This window comes from Pseudorca crassidens, chromosome 1 (genome assembly GCF_039906515.1).
Source record: "Pseudorca crassidens isolate mPseCra1 chromosome 1, mPseCra1.hap1, whole genome shotgun sequence".
NCBI classification, from domain to species: Eukaryota; Metazoa; Chordata; class Mammalia; order Artiodactyla; family Delphinidae; genus Pseudorca; species Pseudorca crassidens.
The window spans coordinates 48,607,730-48,632,327 of record NC_090296.1 but is presented as its reverse complement, the minus strand read 5'-3'; the positions used below and the strand labels follow the sequence as shown (position 1 = coordinate 48,632,327).

At 36.8% G+C, this 24,598-nt stretch overlaps 1 protein-coding gene across 6 annotated transcripts in view; it reads right to left on the bottom strand.

Annotated features, from left to right (window-relative positions):
* Positions 1-18,840: 18,840 nt before the first annotated feature.
* Positions 18,841-24,598, bottom strand: part of TXNDC16 (thioredoxin domain containing 16) — a 116,156-nt gene continuing 110,398 nt past the window's right edge. For all 6 annotated transcript variants that reach the window (XM_067735723.1, XM_067735693.1, XM_067735742.1 and 3 more), the window contains one exon: positions 18,841-23,757. In XM_067735723.1, the coding sequence (XP_067591824.1) occupies positions 23,489-23,757 (269 nt within the window). In that variant the 3' untranslated portion in view covers positions 18,841-23,488. The remainder of the gene's footprint in view (positions 23,758-24,598) is intronic.

Below are 24,598 nucleotides of genomic sequence, written 5' to 3'. Positions count from 1 at the left end.
TTATAGATTAATTGGACCATTAATTACAGTAATTGTACCAACAGTAGTGTTAGTGACACTATTTATTGTGCAAAATTATTTGTGAATGGTATCTTACAAGAGATAAAATTGAGTTAAAAATTTGAGCCTTCTAAAAATAAGATAGAATGAATTTTTAATTTACCACACACAGTGTAACATACCTTGTACAAATTAGAGTTGTGCTAACTTGAAAAGGCTGAACTTAAAATATCAATAAAGTTTCACTTTCAGCACAAAATTAGAAATAATATAAATCTATTTTTTAATCTTGAAGAATTATAATTGTAAGTTGGAGGAGGGATGAATGAATTACCAACTGTTTATGTTACTGGCTTATGTCTTGGCCACTTTCACTAGTAAACATTGTTTGTCAGTCCTATGGGAGCAATGAGACATGAAATATGCAAGTTTTGAATTCTGCCAAGTCTTCAGGAACACATCACTCATAAAATGAAATTGTACTGCACTTTCTCTGTTCTGGACATATGCCTGTACCGTTCATGTCAATAAAGTTTCTTTAGTTTCTTGGCTGGCATCTCAGTCTTAAGAGGCAGAAGAGAAAGTCACGATGAATTTAGGTGTCAGGCTATTAAGTTGCAATGGTTAACTTTGTATGCCAATTTGACTGGGCTAAGGGATGCCCAGACAGCTGGTAAAACATTTTATTTGGATGTGTCTGTGAGAGTGTTTCCAGAAGAGATTAGTTGTTGAATTGGTGAACTGAGTAAAGCAAGTGGTCCTCCCCAGTGTGGGTGGACATCATCCAATTTGTTGAGGACCTGAATAGAACAAAAAAGAGGAGGAAGGACACACTCTCTGCTTGAGTGGAGACTTTCATCTTCTGCTGGCCTCAGACATTGGCATTCCTGGTTCTCAAGCTTTTGGACTCAGATTGGGACTTATACCATCAGCACCTCTATCCTCAGACCTTTGTACTTGGACAGCCGTCCTGATTCTCCAGCCTATAGACCACAGATCAAGGAACTTCTTGGCCTCCATAACTGCTTGAACCAATTTCTGTGACAAATCTACTCTTCAATAGATAGGTATTGGGCTAGCCAAAAAGTTCGTTCAGGTTTTTCCATAAGATGTTACAGAGAACTTTTTGGCCAACCCAGTAGATATATAGGTAGGTAGGTAGGTAGGTAGGTAGGTAGGTAGATAGATAGATAGATAGATAGATAGATAGATAGATAGATCCTATTGGTTCTTTTTCTCTGGAGAACCCTGATACATAAGTGATGTTTAGAAAATCTGAAATATATAGCTCATTGCACACAGTCATCTTCTAAATTTTTAGTTCATTAGTTTTTTTTCCTTTTTCACGTTATGAAACCCTTTGACAGTTTAAAGAAAGCTATCAATCTAACCCTCAGAAAAAGGCCTATGTGCACATGTACACTCCATTTTGCCTACGTATATCATGGACCCCAAGTAAAGAACCCCTCTTTTGATATACAATATTTACAGAAAGGAGGTCCACAGAAGCAAATACATACGCTCTACCACAGTCACCACTGCCGCAGTTCAGCAGTCAATTTGTAGCATACCATGTATTGAGTACATGCCTACGTAGGATGTGGTCTTGGGTTCAAATTACTTTTCAATACCTTTCCCTCAACACTCTGAAATATTCTGGGATTTCTCTTTGTATTCAAGATCAAAGAATTTTAGATCATTAAACCAAAGATGAAGGAAGATGCCGGATGTTACAAATACTTACAAATAATATTTTTGGTAACCATTAGAAAGCAGAAATGACGAGCAAAACAAATTAAAACACAGAAACAGCACAAACCACTCAGTGTGCTAAATTTCACACAATAAAAGTAAAATATAAGAGAGCTAATTAAGGGTATTTTTTTATCCTAAAATAGTTTCTTCAATCAGTTTATACCAGAAACACACACACACAGGCACATATATATACACATACACATATATAGGCATACATGGCCAAGCTCTAAAATTATATGAACATACCCAGAATTTATGAGTTTTCATTTAGAATGCAATTCTTAATGTTTTTTAAGTTACAAAATGGTTTCTTTAACTGAAGTTTTGTCTGTTCAACTGCCTATCATATGTATGTATGAAAGGGCATCTACCCACAGGATTAGCCATTCAGAAAATATAAACTGTGAGTTGAAATATGTCATCAAAGTAAAAAGAAGCCCTATTTTAAAAAGACACTTGAAAACCATAAAAATCATTATTTTCTCTAGTAGGTGAAAAGCTAAAGACCATTCTCAGGGAGAACAACAGCCACGGACAGAGCCTGAACTCTCAGATTTCCTGCTCTATTAATGGAGATGAAAAACCTCCATTTTATGAAGTCAAGATTAGAGCAAGTGTTAACAAAATAAAGTCAGCTACATATTTTTTAAAATTCTGATACCATTAAGGGAATAAGGGAATTACTAGAAATAACTCCAGAATTCTTTCCCACTGAACTTAAATTCTTTATACAGTGTCTGTCTGTTAATAGTTATGAGAAGGAAGAGAAAAAGAAATTTCTATATGATAAGTATTGTTTCGTTTCTGACTTCCATTATGAAAAAATATATTTTTTTAAATTTTATGTTCTCAGTGTTAAATACTATATCTGAAATGTTTATAATAATTGCATTTGAGATGATTTCTAGAGGCTTGGGAAAGAACAATTATAGGTTTTTGCATTTACTTTTAGAAAGACAAATCATTTCCTGTGTTTCTATAAGAAAATGACCATTGTGAATTCTTGGGTTCCTGCTCATAAGATTACTTTCTCAGGAAAAACAACTTATGGTTAGAAAGTTTCTGAAGCAGAGAGCAGGGCTCAATCAGAAATTCCTTCCACGGACTGTGGAAAGTGATTCGGGATGTATCAGAACACTCACACTGAAGAAGTTTTAGGTGCTAATTGTGTCTTTAATGTTTTCCTGAAGCCCAAACTCAGATTTATGTAAGACATAAGAGGCACGAGAGGACTATCTTGAGTCTTAGCACTTGGAAAGGCCTTTGGAAAAGAAATGGAAAGGAGACATAGTTTCTGAGGAAACCTGGACAACATGAACTAATGACTGGGATAAATTTGTGACAAGTCTACAAAAAGGAGCTTTATTGGAGGGGAAAACAACAATCTATTGTAGAGACTATCAATGATTAAAAATATCAAAATAAACTTCTAGAAGTCCTTTATAGCCTTGAAAAAATATATTTTACAAAATGCTCTATAACATGTATCACAGATCCTGAGAGCTACAAACACTGAAAAGCATAAAGTGTTTGTAGTATACTACATAAGATGGCATTATCTAAAACAAAAATTCTCAACCAACAGGTCTTAAGTGGCAGCACAAGGAAATTTTCTGAATTTTATTCTCTACAAAATCCATTTTTTAATCCTGCCCAAGGCTGAAATTTTGTCTTGACTTCTGAATAATAAAAATTTGGAAAGTCCCAGTGTCAAATGTACAGGAAGAAATTTCATGATCATAGCTCTGTGGTTTTGTTTGATGACAAAAACATGGGAAGGCGATATTACATTCCATCAACATCACAGAATGGATTGTAGGTTGTATTTCCTAGGCCTTCTTTCAGTCTCCTAGAGTCTAATTTCCTTCTATTGTGGGTTCTTCTTTATGCTGCCATTTATTAGTAGAGTTTGATAGAAAACTTCAATTCACAGGTTTAAATTCCTTCTCCCACACATTCACCAAGCATATTAAGTTACATCCTTTACTTCCTTGAACCCTAGTTTCATCATTTGTAATACAAAATTGGAAATACCTACCACTCAGGTCTTCCCTCCTAGGGCTTGAGTATAACTCATCTTCTAAAACATGCAGTATCTTTTCCCCATATATATACCTAGGAAGTTACTTTGGTTCGATGGAAACTATTTTTTCAATTATTTGTTTTCAACTTTCCCACTTATCATGGATAGTTTTCCACTGTGGCTTCTGAAAAGATACACGGAACAATCTAACTATTTCCTGTGTCTCATTTTCCCACATTTCCTGTTTTTTATGCATAGAAACAAATATCACATCCATACTAACAGCATGTACGACCTGTCTGTCCTCTTTCCCCATCATCCTGTAAAATGTTACCAATCTGAAAATTTCTGACCATCGACTGTCACTCCATCTTCACTGTTGAAAATTCTTTTTTGAAGGAAAATTGCTCTAAGATGTATCTTTTTACCATCAATCCACACCCGTCTACATCCATCACCCGTAATACCTGCATCTCACCTACTGCTTCTACCTGACTTGTGATCTATGGGGAAAACTGCTGACTTACAGTCAGCAACTCTAGTTTGAGTTCTGGTTCCATTCCTTAAGAGCTCTAGAAAAGTCCTCTTAAACAGGGGTTCCCAACTGGGTTCCCTATCGGCATCATCTGGGCAGCCTTTTACCTGTTAGAGCAGTCTTGGAGGTTGAGTGGGAGAGTAAACACATGAGTCTACTTTATGAAAAGCTCCTGTAGGTGATGCAAATGAGGACTTAAATATGAGATCTACTTGCCAGAACCTCTGAATTATTTTCCTAGCTTATAAAATGCCAAGTCTATTTTATAGTGATATCATGAAGGTTAAACAGGCAATCTATGGGAAAGAGTGTTCTAAACTGGCAAACTGAATATAAAACAAGGTATTATGAGTCAATATTTCTGTGGGGTTTAGAGTAGAATAAGTTCATTGTCAATCACTTCTGCAGCAACCGTCACACACAGAGGATTAGAAACAAGCATCAATACTGACAATCTGCTGAAATTCTCACAGTATAAAATCTCAGGGTAGGTCAGAACACCACCTTAAAAATGCATAAAGAGGTTTTAAAGCCAACAAACAAAATGCTTTTACTGCAATTGAAAATTTTAAAAAACATCTAAAAATAAAATTCACTCTGTCTGACTTGAATTACATTGACTTCATTGTGGGAATCTGCCTCTCAAAGTCCCGATCTTCTAGGAAACTAGAGAAATATTGGAACACTTTGAAGCCGAAATAAAGAAAATTGATGTGCAAATATTGGTCTCTGTTCTTCCCGTACGTAAGTCGTTTCCTGGAACTGTAATTGAAATGCCAAGGGATGTTTACTAACTCGGTCCCCATTTTTTGCATTTTATATTGCAGGGGAATAAACTATACTCTAATAGCCTGGAAAAAATACTGCAGGAAATGACTTCAGCCCTAGAGAGTTTCTAATTCATTATAATTTCCAGGATAAAACATTCACCTACAACTTTTAAGTCCCCAGAGGGTTTAATCTACTGAACCTAATGCAAGCAAACAGGCTGGCAGAAAGGAACTATTACTCTAAAATAATTGTAATTATCCATTTGGGAAGACCATGGACTTTGCACTCAATCCACAATACATGTTCAACTTTTCCCTTTCATCAAAATAGAAATATTTGAAGCTTACTTTTTCATTCTTGCAGGGAAAAAACACCTAATAAGCTTGTAACCTAAATTTATAACCTAAGATCCGGAGTTCAAGCTTATTAGTTCAACAACACTTTGCAGTGTCTGGTTCCTCTTTCTCTCTGGCTTCCTAGATTCCATTTCCCCAAATACCCTTTTCTCCATATGGAACTCCTTCTCTTGTTTCATGCACCAGTTGTATAATGAGCTGGTTTATGCAGAAATGACCTGATGCATGCAGAAACAATACCATGGGCGCCACGTCATCACCCATGCTCTTTCCTCTCCCTGGAAATTCCCATAGCAACTTCTACTTCTACTTCAGAATTCAGCTTAAGCATCCTGTCCCCTAGAAAGTTTTCTGGCCCTTAGCCTATTTAGCTGCCCTGGGATCCTCTGGGATTCCTTATCATCCTAGGTACCCCTCTGCCCTAGCACTCGTAAGACAATGGGCAGAAATGATTTCCACATCTCTCCCCCACGCTGGATGCTAAGGTCTTGAGGGTAAAGGACAATGCCTGGTTTGTCTTTATATCCATGGTACTTGGCTCAGGGCCTGGCACTTAGTGGGCACCACAGATGTTTGGTGGTGGAATGAACGAATGATGTGATCTAAAGAGATGTTGCATGAAACCTCAGAATCAATTATACCACTTGCAAGTATTGCAATTACTACATATTTTCTAATTTTTTGTGTAGCCAGCTTTTTTCTTTAGGTGGGAGAAGGTGAACTCCACTTCTCTGGTAAGCAAGGAGGCAATCCAGGGAGTTCCTTGCGTGACATTCCTTGTTCTTGGGAGAGTCATTTGAATTCTTCTTACATGTTAAGCAAGTGAAAGCCAAGATCCTCTGGCTATAGAAATGGGCATATGAAGTCCAGTCCCCTTTGGTATGCAAAATTCAAGAAGCAGTGAACTTATTTGCCTAAGGCTCCCTGGACTTTGAGAGACCTTCCCAGTGGGCCAGAGTGTCCCTGAACAATGCTCAGGAGCAGGAGAAAACAGGGAAGTGTCCCCAAAATAAACCTTGAGGGTAGAAAGTTCTGATAATTTTTGGCAGGGCTGAGCTGATAGAGAAGAGCAGCAGGAATCCTGGGTCTCAAGAGATGGCAGATGTCAGAACTGCCTCAACCCAGCCTCAGGGGGCATTGGCGCCCCGGGCAAGAAGCTATGTATGAACAACGGGAGCTGGTCATTAAGAGATGTAACAATTGGGGGACCCAGGCCTTCCCTTGGCGTGGAGCTTCTCATTGAAGAGCTTGTGGGTCATCTTCACTTTGACTGGGGTGTGTCTTCAGACCAGCACCGATAAGAAGAACAAAGCAGAATAGTCATAAACCACCCCCTCATCTCCCACTTTCCCTCCTGTGCCAGAGACTGTGGATTGGTTACACTAATTTCCATTGCTGTTTCCCACTATAGAGCTTGGGAAACCAAACACATGTCTTGCTTCCCAGCTCTTTTGCAGGTAGGAGTGGCTGTGTGGCCCAGCTCTGGCGCAAGCATGATACACAAGCAGAAGTCTCCCAGGCGACTTCTGATTAAGACTTTGTTTTCCATATAAAAGAGAAAGACGTATCTGGCACTGCCCTCCCTCCTCTTTTCCTGCCTGAATACATTGCTAGATGTTTGAGCCTCAGCAAGCATCTTGCAGTGAAGGGGAAACAAGCCATTACATTATGGATAGCAAAGCAAAAAACAGAACTTAGTACTACCATGGAGTCGTTATATCTACAGACTTCTTGTCACTTCGGTTAAATAAAACTTTACATGTTTAAGCTACTGTCAGATTATCATTATATGCAGTTAAAGCATTCTTAATTGATACAACATTCACACCCCCAGCTGTATTCATCAGACACTAGTAACCACAAGTGATACATAGACTCATGGGGGAGGTCACCCTTAGCAGGACATCTGGTGGCGTGCTACTCAGTACAGAATGGTGCTCTGAGGCATTGTACTCTGGGATGCCAGGAGGGTGTTCTTTTCAGCCAAAGGACACTGTAGGTATAAGTATGCTAATTTTTAAAGTTCAGATTGGAAGAGCAAACTCCAATACTAAAGCAACTACGGACCACATTTATGATCAAATGATTCTTCCAGACCTCTGTGTGGACACTAAATATAGATTTAACCAGAGAATGAAAGAAAACAATTTTTTAGTGTTGTATATGGAAAGAAAAAAGTAAATTGAATAAAACTCATGTTCTAACACAGGCATCTCAAACTCTAAAAATAAGAAGTGAAATATTTAGGTCAAATAAAAACCAAATGGTTAGTAGTGGTTACCACTTGGTTCTGTAATTAGAGTTGGAGGGAAGTGAGACAGCTATTGCATTTTTTTATATTTCTGTATTCTTTGTTTTGTTTGTTTTTTTTTTTTGCGGTACGCAGGCCTCTCACTGTTGTGGCCTCTCCCGTTGCGGAGCCCAGGCTCCGGACGCGCAGGCCCAGCGGCCATGGCTCACGGGCCCAGCCGCTCCATGGCATGTGGGATCTTCCCGGACCGGGGCACGAACCCGTGTCCCCTGCATCGGCAGGCGGACTCTCAACCACTGCGCCACCAGGGAAGCCCTATTTCTGTATTCTTTGAATTTTTGTTATAAGAATGTATTAATTTGCTAATGGGAAAAAATTTCTGATAAATAAACCCACCTCTAAGAAGGCATTTATCAGATGCTTACTATGCATTTTCCTGTTTAATCCTCAACACTATGTGATGGGCATTATGTTCACCAATAAAGAAATTAAGATGTAAAGATTTTAAGTAACTTGACAATATCACACAGCTAGTGACTGGAAGAATAAGGACTCGAAGATTCTTCAGTCCAAATCCAAAGCCCGTTCTCTAAGCACAGTGCAATACTGCCTCTCCCAGATGTTTCTGGATATGTAGGTATTCTTAATTCCCTTTACCAAGCCTGAGAGTTTCTTTGAATGACATGTTCATTAGACTCTTTTTAAGGAAACTGTCTTCCAATAGCTTCCTCCCCTCTCTCCTTCCCTCGAGTATAAGTATCAATATCTTTAGAAACAAGAATGATCCTACCTTCTTTTAGTGTCTCGTTAGGGATTTACTTACCATTCACACTTGTCAAGACCATCTAAGGCGGGTGTATCCTTAGAGTCCCATCCTGGTAACTTTGGGGAAGAGATTTAAATGCATTAGTTACTCTCAGTACAAGACACCAGGCACTCAGAAGGAGTTTCATGGCACAAAGAACTGGGTAGCAGGTTATGTTGTTTCTCTAATGAGGAAATACGTTTAAATGTGAGGAAAGTTAATTCCTCAAAAATAGGCTTCATAACTATATAAAGTATCAACGTAAGAAACAGAAAATTCAGACTGTACCTAATGTCAGAGGAAATGAATGCTTTATTTGAATAAAAGGCTGGCGTGAAATATCACCTACTGTAAGTCAGAAGGTCTGTCTGGAATATTTCACAAGACTCCAGATTCTGCATCTTTTTTTTATAGTTCTTGAGGCCTATATAAGAACTTGACCCTGGGGTTATCCAAACTAAATCTTGGATAAGCTTCCATTAACGTATCTTAGTAAAAAAAGAATAAGGCATATTTTAAAAGACTAGGAAATTACAACCATAAAGTGTTAGAACGTGAATCAACTCTAAGTGGGAGATGGGCTTGAATTCACTGCTTATTCAATGATCCAGTAATAGGTCATTTTAGTATTATTTTTACATATTGTATATATTTAATTTTCAATACAAAAAGAAATATTATGGACAGAAAAGCCTTTACACGGCATCATCCCACTAAATGAATGTGAAAGAGACTCAGGTTTAATTCCAAGTTTTGCCATTAATAAACTATATGACTCCCAGACTTTTATCTAAAGCTCAGACTTGCACACCCAGCTCCTTAACTCTACATATCTAGTTATCATTTGGTCGTTTTTCCCCCTAGATTAATTGTACTGTGGTCAGAGAGAATGTTCTGTATCATTTTAGCCCTTTAGCAATTATTGAGACTTGCTTTATAGCTCAGCACATGTCAGTTTTTATAAACGTTCCATGTGTGCTTGAAAAGAATGTATATTCTGCAGTCAGGTAAAGTTAGATTAAGTTTATTAGATGACAGTTTAAATCGTTGATAAATTTTCTTCTGCTGGCTCTATTAATTAATTAGATGCTCAAAAATCTCATATGATGGCAAATATGTGAACTTCTATTAGCTTTGTGTCATATAATTTGAAACTGTTATTAGGTGATTACAGATTTACAATTGTTATAACTTACTGGCAAATTGAACATTTTATCATTATGAAGTGACCCTTTATCTTCAGTAATGCTTTTTACCTTAATGTCTTTCCTATCTGATATTAAGGCTATCTTATCTGACCAACTTCCTCTTACCTAGAATTGAATGGTATATCTTTTTCTGTCCTTTTACCTTTAACTTTTCTGTATATTTAAGTTTAACGTGTATCTCTTATAAACTTTGTATCATTGACTTTTTGATCCTGCCTGACAATCTTTTAATCGGAATATTTGGTCCATTTGCATTTTGTTTACCAGCATTTCAGTTTAAATTGCTGTCTTACTTTGTGCTATTTATCCCACCTGTTCTATGTTTCATTTATTTTCCTTTCTTGCTTTCTTTTGATTATTTTTGATAGCTACATTTTTCCCCTCTCAGAGTGAGAAAGTTTTCTATCCTTTTAGTGGATACTCTAAAAATTACAAAATGCATACTTACTGTCTGTTATAAGCTAAAATTAATCAGTAACTTTATCCATTTCCCAGGGAATTTAGGATACATTAACTCAATTGACTCCTTTCCCTACTCATATATTGTTGGTTAATATTTAATTCCATCAAGTTTGCTCTTTTAAGTTTCGCATTTATGAGTGTTTTATACTCTCAGTTCTCATTTAGATTCACCCATGAATTTATCACTTTGCTCCTCATGCCTTTTTGCTTCTCTGCCCTCCCATCTGGGATCTCTTTCCTTCCACACGAAGTAAATATCCTGAATCTCCCTATTTTTCCTGATGGTCACTCTGTCTCTGCTATTCTGAAATGTCTTTAACTTACTCCTTTCTTTCAAAAAATATTTTCACTGGATATAAAATTCTGGGTTAGCAATTATTTTTCCTTCAGCCTTTTGAAAATATCATGCCAGTCTTTGGTTCAGTTGTTGTCTAACCGCCAATGCTGTGGAGATAATCTGTCTTTTCCTCTGACATCTTTTAAGATTTTCTTTGCCTCTGATGTTCTGTAGTTTCACTGTGTGTGGGTTTCTTTTTATTTAATCCACTTAGGGATTTATAAGCTTCTGAATTTGTGAATTGTTATCTTTCATCATCCTGGAAAATCCTCAGTAATTATCTTCTTATTTGGCATCTCTGCCCCCATTCTCTCTTTCCTCTCCTTCTGGAACTCCTATTAATCTTTAACAGATGTTAATCTTTCTCATTCCATCACCCTGGACTTTTAATCTCTTTTCTATATATTCCATCTTTTTGTCTCTCTGTGGTATACACTGAATAATTTTTATCATCTGTCTTCTAGTTACTACTCTTTTTTCAGCTGTCTTGTTTTTTTTTTTTTTTTGCGGTACACAGGTCTCTCACTGTTGTGGCCTCTCCTGTTGCGGAGCACAGGCTCCGGACGCGCAGGCTCAGCAGCCATGGCTCACGGGCCTAGCCGCTCCGTGGCATGTGGGATCTTCCCGGACCGGGGCACGAACCCGTGTCCCCTGCATCGGCAGGCAGACTCTCAACCACTGCGCCACCAGGGAAGCCCGAATTTTTAACCATAGATATTGTATTTTTATTTCTAAATGTTCTATTTTGTTCTTCTTCAAATCAGTTCTGGTGACTTTTATAGTTGCCTGTTTTCTCCAGATATGTTCAAACTTGCCTTTTATTTTTCCGGTAACTCCTTTAACACGTTCATCATAGTTAAAGTCTCTGTCTCACAATTGCAATATCTGGGTCATCTCTGAGTTTAGTTCTGTCATTTGTTTCATCTCTTGTCAATGGATTTTTTCTCTTATTTTCTTTTTTAGGCCTTAGAATTTTTGACTGAATGCCACACATCTTGTGGAGGATAGTTGAGAGAGATAAATAATATTTACAAATGGCCATTAGTGTGGGGGACTGAGTGAATCAAGTCAGTCAAAACGGGTTTGGATTTTATCATTTTACCTTTGGTGTACTACAATCTGCATGTTCCTCCAGGGATGGGCTACACTCAGCTTGTACTTGAGTTAGACCTGGGTGCCAGAGGATCTGTTTTCCTGCTCCACCCTCAGCTTTGAGCAAGTCCTGCTTACCTGTGTCACCTGACAAACTTCTGCCTCCCAAAGTGGTAAACTGCTCTTCTCACACTGATAGCAGATCTCTGCTTGGTATTGGCACAGGATCCTGGGCCCAAGAGGTTTTCTACCTCTCCCCAGGGACCAAAGGCGTTTTTCTTTTTTTAATTGGGGTTTAGTTGTTTTACAATGTTGTGTTAGTTTCTACTGTACAGTGAAGTGGAGTTCCCTGTGCTATACAGCAGGTTATTAGTTATCTACATTATACATATATAGTTATCTACTTTATATGTATATATGTCAATCCCAGTCTCCCAGTTCATCCCACCCCCAACCCCGCTTTCCCCCCTTGGTGTCCTTGTTTCTGCCTTGCAAACCAGTGCATCTGTACCATTTTTCTAGGTTCCACATATATGTGTTAATATACAATATTTTTCTCTTTCTGACTTACTTCATTCTGTACGACAATCTCTAGGTCCATCCACAGCTCTACAAATGACCCAATTTCGTTCCTTTTTATGGCTGACTAATATACCATTGTATATATGTATCACATCTTCTTTATCCATGTGTCTGTTGATGGACACTTAGCTTGCTTCCATGACCTGGCTATTGTAAATAGTGCTGCAATGAACACTGGGGTGCATGTGTCTTTTTGAATTATGGTTTTCTCTCAGTATATGCCCAGTAGTGAGATTGCTGGGTCATATGGTAATTCTATTTTTAGTTTTTTAAGGAACCTCCATACTGTTCTCCATAGTGGCTGTATCAATTTACATTCCCACCAACAGTGCATGAGGGTTCCCTTTTCTCCACACCCTCTCCAGCATTTATTGTTTGTAGATTTTCTGACAATGCCATTCTGACTGGTGTGAGGTGATACCTCACTGTAGTTTCGATTTGCATTTCTCTAATAATTAGTGATGCTGAGCATCTTTTCATGTGTTTGTTGGCTATCTGTATGTCTTCTTTGTTGAAATGTCTATTTAGCTCTTCCGCCTATTTTTGGATTGGGTTATTTGTTTTTTTTGATATTCAGCTGCATGAGCTGTTTATATATTTTGGAGATTAAACCTTTGTCTGTTGATTTGCTTGCAAATATTTTCTCCCATTCTGAGGGTTGTCTTTTTGTCTTGTTTATGGTTTCATCTGCTGTGCAAAACGTTTTACGTTTCATTAGGTCCCATTTGTTTATTTTTTATTTCTATTTCTCTAGGAGGTGGGTCAAAAAAGATCTTGCTGTGGTATATGTCAAAGAGTTCTGCCTACGTTTTCCTCTAAGAGTTTTATAGTGTCTGGTCTTACATTTATGTTTTTAATCCATTTTGGTTATTTTTATGTATGGTGTTAGGGATTGTAGCTGTCCAGTTTTCCCAGCACCACTTATTGAAGAGGGCTTCTTTTCTCCATTTTGTATCCTTGCCTACTTTGTCATAGATTAGTTGACCATAGGTGCGTGGGTTTATCTCTGGGCTTTCTATCCTGTTCCATTGATCTATATTTCTGTTTTTGTGCCAGTACCATATTGTCTTGATGACTGTAGCTTGGTAGTATAGTCTGAAGTCAGGGAGCCTGATTCCTCCAGCTCCATTTTTTTCCCCTCAAGATTGCTTTGGCTATTTGGGGTCTTTTGTGTCTACATACAGATTTTAAGATTTTTTTGTTCTAGTTCTGTGAAAAATGCCATTGGTAGTTTGATAGGGATTGCATTGAATCTGTAGATTGCTTTGGGTAGTATAGTCATTTTCATAATGTTGATTCTTCCAATCCAAGAACATGGTATATCTCTCCATCTGTTTGTATCATCTTTGATTTCTTTCATCAGTGTCTTATAGTTTTCTGAGTAGAGGTCTTTTACCTCCTTAGGTAGGTTTATTCCTAGGCATTTTATTCTTTTTGTTGCAATGGAGAATGGGATTGTTTCCTTAAATTCTCTTTCTGATTTTTGTTGTTAGTGTATAGGAATGCAAGTGATTTCTGTGCATTAATTTTTTATCCTGCTACTTTACCAAATTCATTGATTAGCTCTAGTAGTTTTTTGGTGGCATCTTTACAATTCTCTATGTATAGTATCATGTCATTTGCGAACAGTGACAGTTTTACTTCTTCTTTTCCTATTTGTATTCCTTTTATTTCTTTTTCTTCTCTGATTGCCAAGGCTAGGGCTTTCAAAACTATGTTGAATAATAGTGGCAAGAGTGGACGTCCTTGTCTTGTTCCTGATCTTAGAGGGAATGCTTTCAATTTTTCACCATTGAGAATGATGTTTGCTGTAGGTTTTTCATACATGGCCTTTATTATGTTGAGGTAGGTTCCCTCTATGCTCACTTTCTGGACAGTTTTTATCATAAATGGGTGTTGAATATTGTCAGAAGCTTTTTCTATGTCTGTTTAGATTATCATGTGGTTTTTATCCTTCAATTTGTTAATATGGTGTGTCACATTGATTGATTTGCATATATTGAAGATTTCTTGAATCCCTGGGATAAATCCCACTTGATCATGGTGTATGATCCTTTTAATGTTTTGTTGGATTCTATTTGCTAGTATTTTGTTGAGTATTTTTGTATCTATATTCGTCAGTGATACAGGTCTGTAATTTTCTTTCTTGTAGTATCTTTGTCTGGTTTTGGTATCAGGGTGATGGTGGCCTCATAGAATGAGTTTGGGGGTATTCCTTCCTCTGCAAGTTTTTGGAAGAGTTTGAGAAGGATGGGTGTTAGCTCTTCTCTAAATGTTTGATATAATTCACCCGTGAAGCCATCTGGTCCTTGACTTTTGTTTGTTGGAAGATTTTTAATCAGTTTCCATTTCATTGCTTGTGATTGGTCTGTTCATATTTCCCATTTTTCCTGGTTCAGTCTTGGAAAGTTATACCTTTCTAAGAATTTGTCCATTTCTTCTAGGTTGTCTGTTTTATTGGTATATATTTGCTTGTAATAGTCTTTTATGATGCTCTGTATTTCTGTGGTTTCCATTGTAACCTCTCCTTTTTCATTTCTAATTTTATGATTTCAGTACTCTTCCTCCTGTTCTTGGTGAGTTTGGCTAAAGGTTTATCAATTTTGTTTATCTGCTCAAAGAAGCAATTTTTAGTTTTGTTGATCTTTGTTATTGTTTCCTTTGTTTCTATTTCATTTATTTCTGCTCTGATATTTATGATTTCTTTCCTTCTACTAACTTTGGGTTTTGTTTGTTCTTCTTTCTCTAGTTCCTTTAGGTGTAAGGTTAGATTGTTTATTTGAGATTTTTCTTGTTTCTTGAGGTAGGATTGTATTGCTATAAACTTCCCTCTTACAACTGCTTTTGGTGCATCCCATAGGTTTGGGATAGTTTTGTTTTTGTTGTCATTTCTCTGTAGGTATATTTTGATTTCCTCTTTGATTTCTTCAGTGATCTCTTGTTTATTTAGTAGCGTATTGTTTAACCTCCGTGTGTTTGTGTTCTTTATGTTTTTTTCCCTGTAATTGATTTCTAATCTCATAGCGTTGTGGTCAGAAAAGATGCTTGATATGATTTCAATTTTCTTAAATTTACTGAGGCTTCATTTGTGACCCAAGATGTGATCTGTCCTGGAGAATGTTCCATGTGCACTTGAGAAGAAACTGTAATCTGCTGTTTTCGATTGGGATGTCCTGTAAATATAAATTAAATCTATCTGGTCTGTTGTGTTATTTAAAGCTTGTTTTTCCATATTAATTTTCTGTCTGGATGTTCTGTTCATTGGTGTATGTGAGGTGTTAATATCCCCCACTATTATTGTGTTGCTGTCGATTTCCTCTTTTATAGCTGTTAGCATTTGCCTTATGTATTGAAGTGCTCCTATGTTGGTTGCATATATAATTATAATTGTATCTTCTTTTTGGATTGATCCCTTGATCATTATGTAGTGTCCTTCCTTGACTCTTGTAACATTCTTTTTTTTAACGTCTATTTTATCTGATATGAATATTGCTACTCCAGCTTTCTTTTGATTTCCATTTGCATGGAGTGTAATTTTCCATCCCCTCACTTTCAGTCTGTATGTGTCCCTAGGTCTGAAGTGGGTCTCTTGTAGACAGCATATATATGGGTCTTGTTTTTGTATCCATTCAGCCAGTCTTTTGTTTGGAGCATTTAATCCATTCACATTTAAGGTAATAATCAATATGTATGTTCCTATTACTATTTTCTTAATTGTTTTGGGTTTGTTTTTGTAGGTCCTTTTCTTCTCTTGTGTTTCCCACTTAGAGAAGTTCCTTTAGCATTTGTCATAGAGCTGGTTTGGTGGTGCTGAATTCTCTTAGCTTTTGCTTGTCTGTAAAGGTTTTAATTTCTCCATCAAATGTGAATGAGATCCTTGCTGGGCAGAGTATTCTTTGTTGTAGGTTCTTCCCTTTCATCACTTTAAATATATAGTGCCACTCCCTTCTGGCTTGCAGAGTTTCTGCTAATAAATCAGCTGTTAACCTTATGGGGATTCCCTTGTATGCTATTTGTTATTTTTCCCTTGTTGCTTTTAATAATTTTTGCCTTTAATTTTTGTCAGTTAGATTACTGTGTATCTCGTCATGTTTCTCCTTGGGTTTATCCTGCCTGGGACTCTCTGGACTTCCTGGACTTGGGTGGCTATTTCCTTTCCCATGTTAGGGAAGTTTTCTACTACAATCTCTTCAAATATTTTCTCGGGTCCTTTCTCTCTCTCTCTCTTCTCCTTCTGGGTCCTCTATAATGTGAATATTGATGTGTTTAATGTTGCCCCAGAGGTCTCTTAGGCTATCCTAATTTCTTTTCTTTTTTCTTTATTCTGTTCTGCAGCAGTGATTTCCACCATTCTGTCTTCCAGGTCATTTATCCGTTCTTCTGCCAGAGTTATTCTGCTATTGATTCCTTCTGGTGTATTTTTCATTTCAGTTATTGTATTGTTCGTCTCTGTTTGTTTGTTCTTTAATTCTTCCAGGTCTTTGTAAAACATTTCTTGCATCTTCTTGATCCTTGCCTCCATTCTTTTTGTGAGGTCCTGGATCATCTTCACTATCATTATTCTGAATTCTTTTTCTGGAAGGTTGCCTATCTCCACTTCATCTAGTTGTTTTTATGGGGTTTTATCTTGTTCCTTCATCTTGGACATAGTCCTCTGCCTTTTCATTTTGGCTATCTTTCTGTGATTGTGGTTTTTGTTCTGCAAGCTGCAGATTGTAGCTCTTGCTTCCACTGTCTGCCCTTTGGTGGATTGGGCCAAAGGTTTTTTGCATTTACCTCTCCCTCAGAGGCAGTGTATCTTTGCCTGGGACCTGAAGGCAGGAAGGTATGCTCTCTCTCCAGCAGTGGTTAATGTTTTTTTTACTCATACAAGAGAAAGGTCTGAGGAAGTAGGCAGTGTTTCATGTCTGTTACCCAAGATTATTAGATCAACCACTATCTGCATGCCTGTGTCACTGAGGGATGTCTTCTCACCAGGCTCCTGTCCCAGTCGTTCTCATTAGCACCCAGTGGAGGCTGGTGGAAAGGAGCTCCCAGGTGAATGTAAACTACTGTCATGTCAAGGTTCCTACTTCCTCTAAGCTAATACTTTCGTCCATACTTGGCCCTTAAAGAATTCTTTAAAATTTTAGCTGATTTCTGTTGGGATACACTTCTTCATGGGTATCTCATGTTTGTGCATGATCGGTGAAGAGGCACTGACTGCCTTTGTCCTGTCTGGACTACCTTCTCAGCCTGGGAAAACAGAGATAGCATTTCCCTCTGGAAGAGAAACACTTTTGATTACTGTCTACTATAATGATGTCTCCCTCCAGAGCCAAGGGGAGGCATGCTTAATACCCATTATAAAATATTTAGGTTCCTTGAGCTCAGGGTACCTTCCTGAAATGCAACCCACTGCATGTATAGGTGTTACCTGGCCTCTACTCATTGCCCTATAGGATTGGGGATCAGGGAACCAGCACAGATACTGAAACTCAGATTGATACTGTTTGGGCAAGTAATAATGTCCCTTGTCTCTGATATAAGAAACTGTGGCAAGCTAACATAACTTGCAGATAGAGTGAAATCTTAGAACTTTCCACGTTTCTTCTTTACTGGCAGCCTCCTATTCTCTGCCAAAGGTGAAACAGTCCATGTATTCTGTCTCAGGGGCTTGTCACTCTGAAATTCAGTTCCTTTGGCTGCCTTCTCTTACGTGTAATAGAAAAGTTATGATTTTTTTTTTCTTCTTAGGATGGGAGGAACATTCTCTTGCAGCTTTCTATATCTTAAATGGAAGCACAACTCCCAAGGTATACCTATTTAATTACTTTCTATTACCAAAGATAGATACTTATTGATCTTTGAATTTAATGTTCTGCTTATACATGCTTAGTTTTTAAAAGAAGCATAAGCTTGGGTAATGAACTCTAGGAATTCTGAAAAATGGTTCATGGAATATTTCATCACAAGGGCTGGAAACAATGGACCAAGGATGTTTACTTTCCAGCATAGGTGAGTCAGGAGGGGGTAAAAGAATCTGACTCATGATGAATGAGATGTTATACAGAATGTACATATGCACAGGCCACCAACTCTTATAGAGAATCAGGGAGAGATATAGGAAAATTACAACCACTTAGGGGTAGAGAGAGGGCTTTTGAAGGTCTTAAAAATGGACAGGAGGATGTGGTAGAAACACCTGAAAAGGAAAAAAGGCTAGGTAGAAGAACAGAAAGTGGAGTCTTGAGGATTCATAGATTTTCTATTTCTTTGTTGTTTTTTTCCCTCTCTACATTCACTCTCCCTTTTTCTAATAAACAGAATCTAGATTTCTCTTGTGAGGTTCACCTCTTCTGTATTGTGAAAGTCTGGTTAGGGCTGACATTTAAAGTGCCTAGTGTTCACCTAGCCAACATTCCCAGGACTCCCTGAGTCATGAAAGACAGAAAAACAGCTGGAACTGATCCATTACTGAACTGTTAGTTCCTGCTACATAGATCCCAAAACAGCTTTGGTTCCTAGCTTTTCAAAGCATAGCTTCACTCTGTGAATTACCCAATATTCTCATTTTGCTTAAGTTAACCAAAGTTGAATTTCTGTTGCTTGCAACCAAAGAACTTCAACTGATACAGGGAAAGTGGTCCAATAGAGGGCATGATAGAGGCCAAAAGAAGCTTTTAAAGGTAGCCTGAAATCCAGATACTTTATTTAAAATTATTAAAAGAACACATATTAATAACTGTCAAAATTGCTGGCTATGGTACGATGACTAATTGATTTCATGTTTTTACATGCTTGTAGTTAATGGTTAGGCTGACGATGTTTTATTACTAAGAACTATAGAGTTCACTGTCATATCTCCCAAGTAAGAAATAAAAACAACTGAGAACTGAAATAATACACATTACATGCTCTAAGAAAAACATCTAGGAAGGAGTGCTGGGAGGAGCAATAATCTATGTTACAATGAAATATACAGTCGACCCTTGAACAATATATAAGGGAATCATTATATAACATATAACAGTATATTATATATATATTATATATATATATATATATATATATATATATATCTTACTCTGCATCCTTTTTAGGGTTATTTCATTACTTTTTGAAAATATTATAAAAGTAAATTTACCATTTTGCCACGGACTAGTTTAACACAGGGTTATTCAACCTTGGCACTATTGATATTTGGGCAGGATAATTCTTTGTTGGGGGGCAGGGGAGCTGTCCAATGCATTGTAGGGTGTTTACTAGCATCCCTGGCCTCTAATAACCCCATTATATGCCAGTAACACCCCTATAATGCCAATCAAAAATGTCTCTTGAGAATGGACTTGAGGACCTGGGGAGGGGGAAGGGTAAGCTGGGACGAAGTGAGAGAGTGGCATAGACATATACACACTACCAAATGGAAAATAGATAGCTAGTGGGAAGCAGTTGCATAGCACAGGGAGATCAGCTCAGTGCTTTGTGTCACCTAGAGGGGTGGGATAGGGAGGGTGGGAGAGAGATGCAAGAGGGAGGAGATATGGGATATATGTATATGTACAGCTGATTCACTTTGTTATACAGCAGAAATGAATACACCATTGTACAGCAGTTATACTCCAATAAAGATGTTAAAATAAACTAAATTAAAAAATGTCTCTTGACATTGCCAAATGTCCTCTGGGGGCGGAGGGGAGAGGGCAAAATTTTTCCCTGATTAAGAAACACTGTTTTTTAACATCATGACTACAATAAGACAAATATAACTGCCAGCTCTATGATTCCATTGTGGAATCAATTGTGATTAAACTAGAGTTACATTCATCTTTTAGTTTAAAATGTATTGTGGCTAGAACTAAGTAAATTATGCCAGTTATTGTTTAGAGCTGAGCTGTCTAATACCATAGTCACCAGCCACATGTGGCTAACAAGCACTTGAAATGTAGCTACTCTGAAGTGAGATGTGTAGTAATTGTAAAATATGCACTGGATTTTGAAGACTTGATATGAAAAAAAGAATGTAAAATAATTATCATTTTTATGTTAACTGAACAATTTTGGATATACTTACTGGGTGAAATATATTAAAATTAATTTTACCTGCTCAGTTCTACTTTTTTAATAGGGCTACAGAAAATTCTAAATTACATGAAATGGTGCATTATATTTCTATTGGACCTCACTGGTCTAGAAACTTGAAATGATTTAGTATTGTTTTTTAAAAATTATTTAATTATTAACAAACTTTATTTTTTAGAGCAAGTTTAGATTTCCAGCAAAACTGAGCAGAAAGTACAGAGAGTTCCCATATAATCCTTGCCTTCCACATGTCCAGTCTCTGACACTGAGTTTTTAATCATGAATTGGTGCTGAATTTTGTGAAATATTTTTCCTGCATCTATTCACATGTTCATGATTTTTCTCTTTTAGATGGTTGATGTGATGTGTTACATTAATTGATTTTCAAATGTTGATGCATCCTTGCCTACAAAGGATAAATCCCACTTGGTCATGGTACATAATTTTTTTTGTATATTGTTGGATTCAATTTGTTGACTATTTTTGCATCTATGTTCATGGCCCATTGTTGATCTATAGTTTTCTTGTACTTTGACTGGTTTTGATATTAGAGTAATGCTGGCCTCATAGAATGAGTTTAGAAGTATTTTATTGGCTTCTATCTTTTGGAATAAATTGCAAAGAATTGGTATAATTTGTTCTTTAAATGTTGGATAAAATTCCCCAGTGAACACATCTGGGCATGGTGCTTTCTGTTTTAAAAGGTTATTAATGATTGATTCAACTTCTTTAATAGCTGTAGGCCTATTCAGATGGTCTACTTCTTCTTGTGTGAGTTTTGGCAGATTGTCTTTAAAGGAATTGGTCCATTTCATCTAGGTAATCAAATTTGTGGACAGAGAGCTGTTCATAGTGTTCCTAAATATACTATTATAATCCATAGGATCTGTAGTGATGTTTCCTCTTTCATTTTTGATATTAGTAACTTGTATCTTTTTTTTAAACTTTATTGGAGTATAATTGCTTTACAATGGTGTTAGTTTCTGCTTAATAACAAAGTGAATCAGCTATGCATATACATATATCCCCATATATGCATATGCTCCCATATCTCTTCCCTCTTGCATCTCCCTCCCTCCCACCCTCCCTATCCCACCCCTCTAGGTGGTCACAAAGCACCGAGCTGATCTCCCTGTGCTATGCAGCTGCTTCCTACTAGCTAGCGATTTTACGTTTGGTAGTGTATATATGTCCATGCCACTCTCTCACTTTGTCCCAGCTTACCCTTCCCTCTCCCCGTATCCTCAAGTCCATTCTCTAGTAGGTCTGTGTCTTTATTCCCATCTTCCCCTAGATTCTTCATGACCGTTTTGTTTGTTTTTTTTTTTAGATTCCATATATATGTGTTAGCATACGATACTTGTTTTTCTCTTTCTGACTTACTTCACTCTGTATAACAGACTCTAGGTCCATCTACCTCACTACAAATAACTCAATTTCGTTTCTTTTTATGGCTGGGTGATATTCCATTGTATATATGAGTCACATCTTCTTTATCCATTCATCTGTCGATGGACACTTAGGCTGCTTCCATGTCCTGACTATTGTAAATAGAGCTGCAATGAACATTTTGGTACATGACTCTTTTTGAATTATGGTTTTCTCAGGGGATATGCCCAGTAGTGGGATTCCTGGGTTGTATGGTAGTTCTATTTTTAGTTTTTTAAGGAACCTCTATACTGTTCTCCATAGTGGCTGCATCAATTTACATTCCCACCAACAGTGCAAGAGTGTTCCCTTTTCTCCATATCCTCTCCAGCATTTACTGTTTCTAGATTTTTTGATGAGGGCCATTCTGACCGGTGTGAGATGATATCTCATTGTAGTTTTGATTTGCATTTCTCTAATGATTAATCATGTTGAGCATTCTTTCATGTGTTTCTTGGCAATCTGTATACCTTCTTTGGAGAAATGTCTATTTAGGTCTTATGCCCATTTTTGGATTGGGTCGTTTTTTTGATATTGAGCTGCTTGTAAATTTTGGAGATCAATCCTTTGTCAGTTGCTTCATTTGCAACTATTTTCTCCCATTCTGAGGGTTGTCTTTTCGTCTTGTTTATGGTTTCCTTTGCTGTGCAAAAGCTTTGACGTTTCATTAGGTCCCATCTGTTTATTTTTGTTTTTATTTCCATTTCTCTAGGAGGTGGGTCAAAAGGGATTGTGCTGTGATTTATGTCATAGAGTGTTCTGCCTATGTTTTCCTCTAAGAGTTTTATAGTGTCTGGCCTTACATTTAGGTCTTTAATCTACTTTGAGTTTATTTTTTGTGTATGGTGTTAGGGAGTGTTCTAATTTCATTCTTTTACATGTAGCTGTCCAGTTTTCCTAGCACCACTTATCGAAGAGCCTGTCTTTTCTCCATTGTATATTCTTGCCTTCTTTATCAAAAATAAGGTAACAATATGTGTGTGGGTTTATCTCTGGGCTTTCTATCAGTTCCATTAGTCTACATTTCTGTTTTTGTGCCAGTACGATACTGTCTTGATTAATGTAGCTTTGTAGAATAGTCTGCAGTCAGGGAACCTGATTCCTCCAGCTCCATTTTTCTTTTTAAGATTGCTTTGGTTATTCAGGGTCTTTTGTGTTTCCATACAAATTGTGAAAAAATTTTTTCTAGTTCTGTGAAAAATGCCATTGGTAGTTTGATAGGGATTGCACTGAATCTGTAGATTGCTTTGGGTAGTAGAGTCACTTTCACAATGTTGATTCTTCCAATCCAAGAACATGGTATATCTCTCCATCTATTTGTATCATCTTTAATTTCTTTCATCAGTGTCTTATAATTTTCTGCATACAGGTCTTTTGTCTCTGTAGATAGGTTTATTCCTAGATATTTTATTCTTTTTGTTGCAGTGGTACCTGGGAGTGTTTTCTTAATTTCACTTTCAGATTTTTCATCATTAGTGTATAGGAATGCAAGAGATTTCTGTGCATTAACTTTGTATCCTGCTACTTTACCAAATTCGTTGATTAGCTCTAGTAGTTTTCTGGTAGCATCTTTAGGATTCTCTATGTACAGTATCATGTCATCTGCAAACAGTGACAGCTTTACTTCTTCTTTTCCGATTTGGATTCCTTTTATTTCTTTTTCTTCTCTGATTGCTGTGGCTAAAAGTTCCAAAACTATGTTGAATAATGGTGAGATAGTATTACTTTTTAGTGAAATAAATTCTTAAGTCTATCAAATAAGCCAAAAAGACTTCAGAAAGCTTTCCACAGCCCTATGAAATTAGCTGACTTTTGAGCATCATAATTCTTTATTATCATGCCTGAATTGTTTTTTGGCTTCTTCAAACCAATTACTTCTATTCCAATGCTTTTTTCTCAGTGTTCCAGTAGGTTCATTTCTGATTGCTGATTTATCTTCAGGCTGTTCTTTGTCATTTTCCTGCACATCAGTTTCTTTTATACACTCAGGAACTTTCCTAGTAGGATGCTGTGATGTTGCAGCATCCATCATACTTAGAAAATCATAAGCAGGCAGAGGAGGTTTCCATTTCTGAGCAGGTAAAATTTCTGGAAGAAAGACAGAATCAAGGTTTAAAGATGAACAGATATAAAATCTCATCACATGAATATACTAGAAAATGTTTTATTTTGCAAAATATATTTGTAGGAGTAAAGGTCTTATCAGTTTTCCTTATCTGAGCAAAGCTATATTTTATTATCATCATTGTCTAAGAAGCTTGATACATTTGTCACTATTAGACATTTTTCATATATTACATTTACAAGCTATTCTATTTTAAATAAAGATAAGTATTAATAGGAAAAACACAAAAGGTCCATAATCTCACTGCCTGTTAACCCTTGTTGAGGTTTTAAAAAATAGCAATATGTGTAATGAGATTACACACAGCCAGGGACAAGTTAAAATGAAGAAGTCTCTTGCTTCCCTCACTATCCCTGTCTTTATCCCAAAGAACTATAACTATGAAACATTTCAGGAAAAAAATTTGGAACATACATAGAGATTTATTATTTAGACAAGTATTTCCTTACATTTTAAAGCATTTTCTGTTTTGGAAGATTTGATTAACATCCTTTGCACATACTTGATGAAAAAAAAGTACATTTTATAAAAATAATTATAGGCAAGAAATCATTTAAAATTGCTATGGAATCAACTACTATAAACAGACAGTGATTGGAATCACGGCAGTGAATCTTAACATTATTTTAAAACATTGGTCATTAAAAAAAGAAAATGAATTTACGCTGACAACATATATATGAGATAAACTAGCTTTTCTCCATTTAGAAAACAGATTTCACACAATTTCAGAGTTTAGTTGGCTATTTGAAATACTATTTGAGAAATAAACTATATATAAGGAAATGTGTAAAGTAAACATTT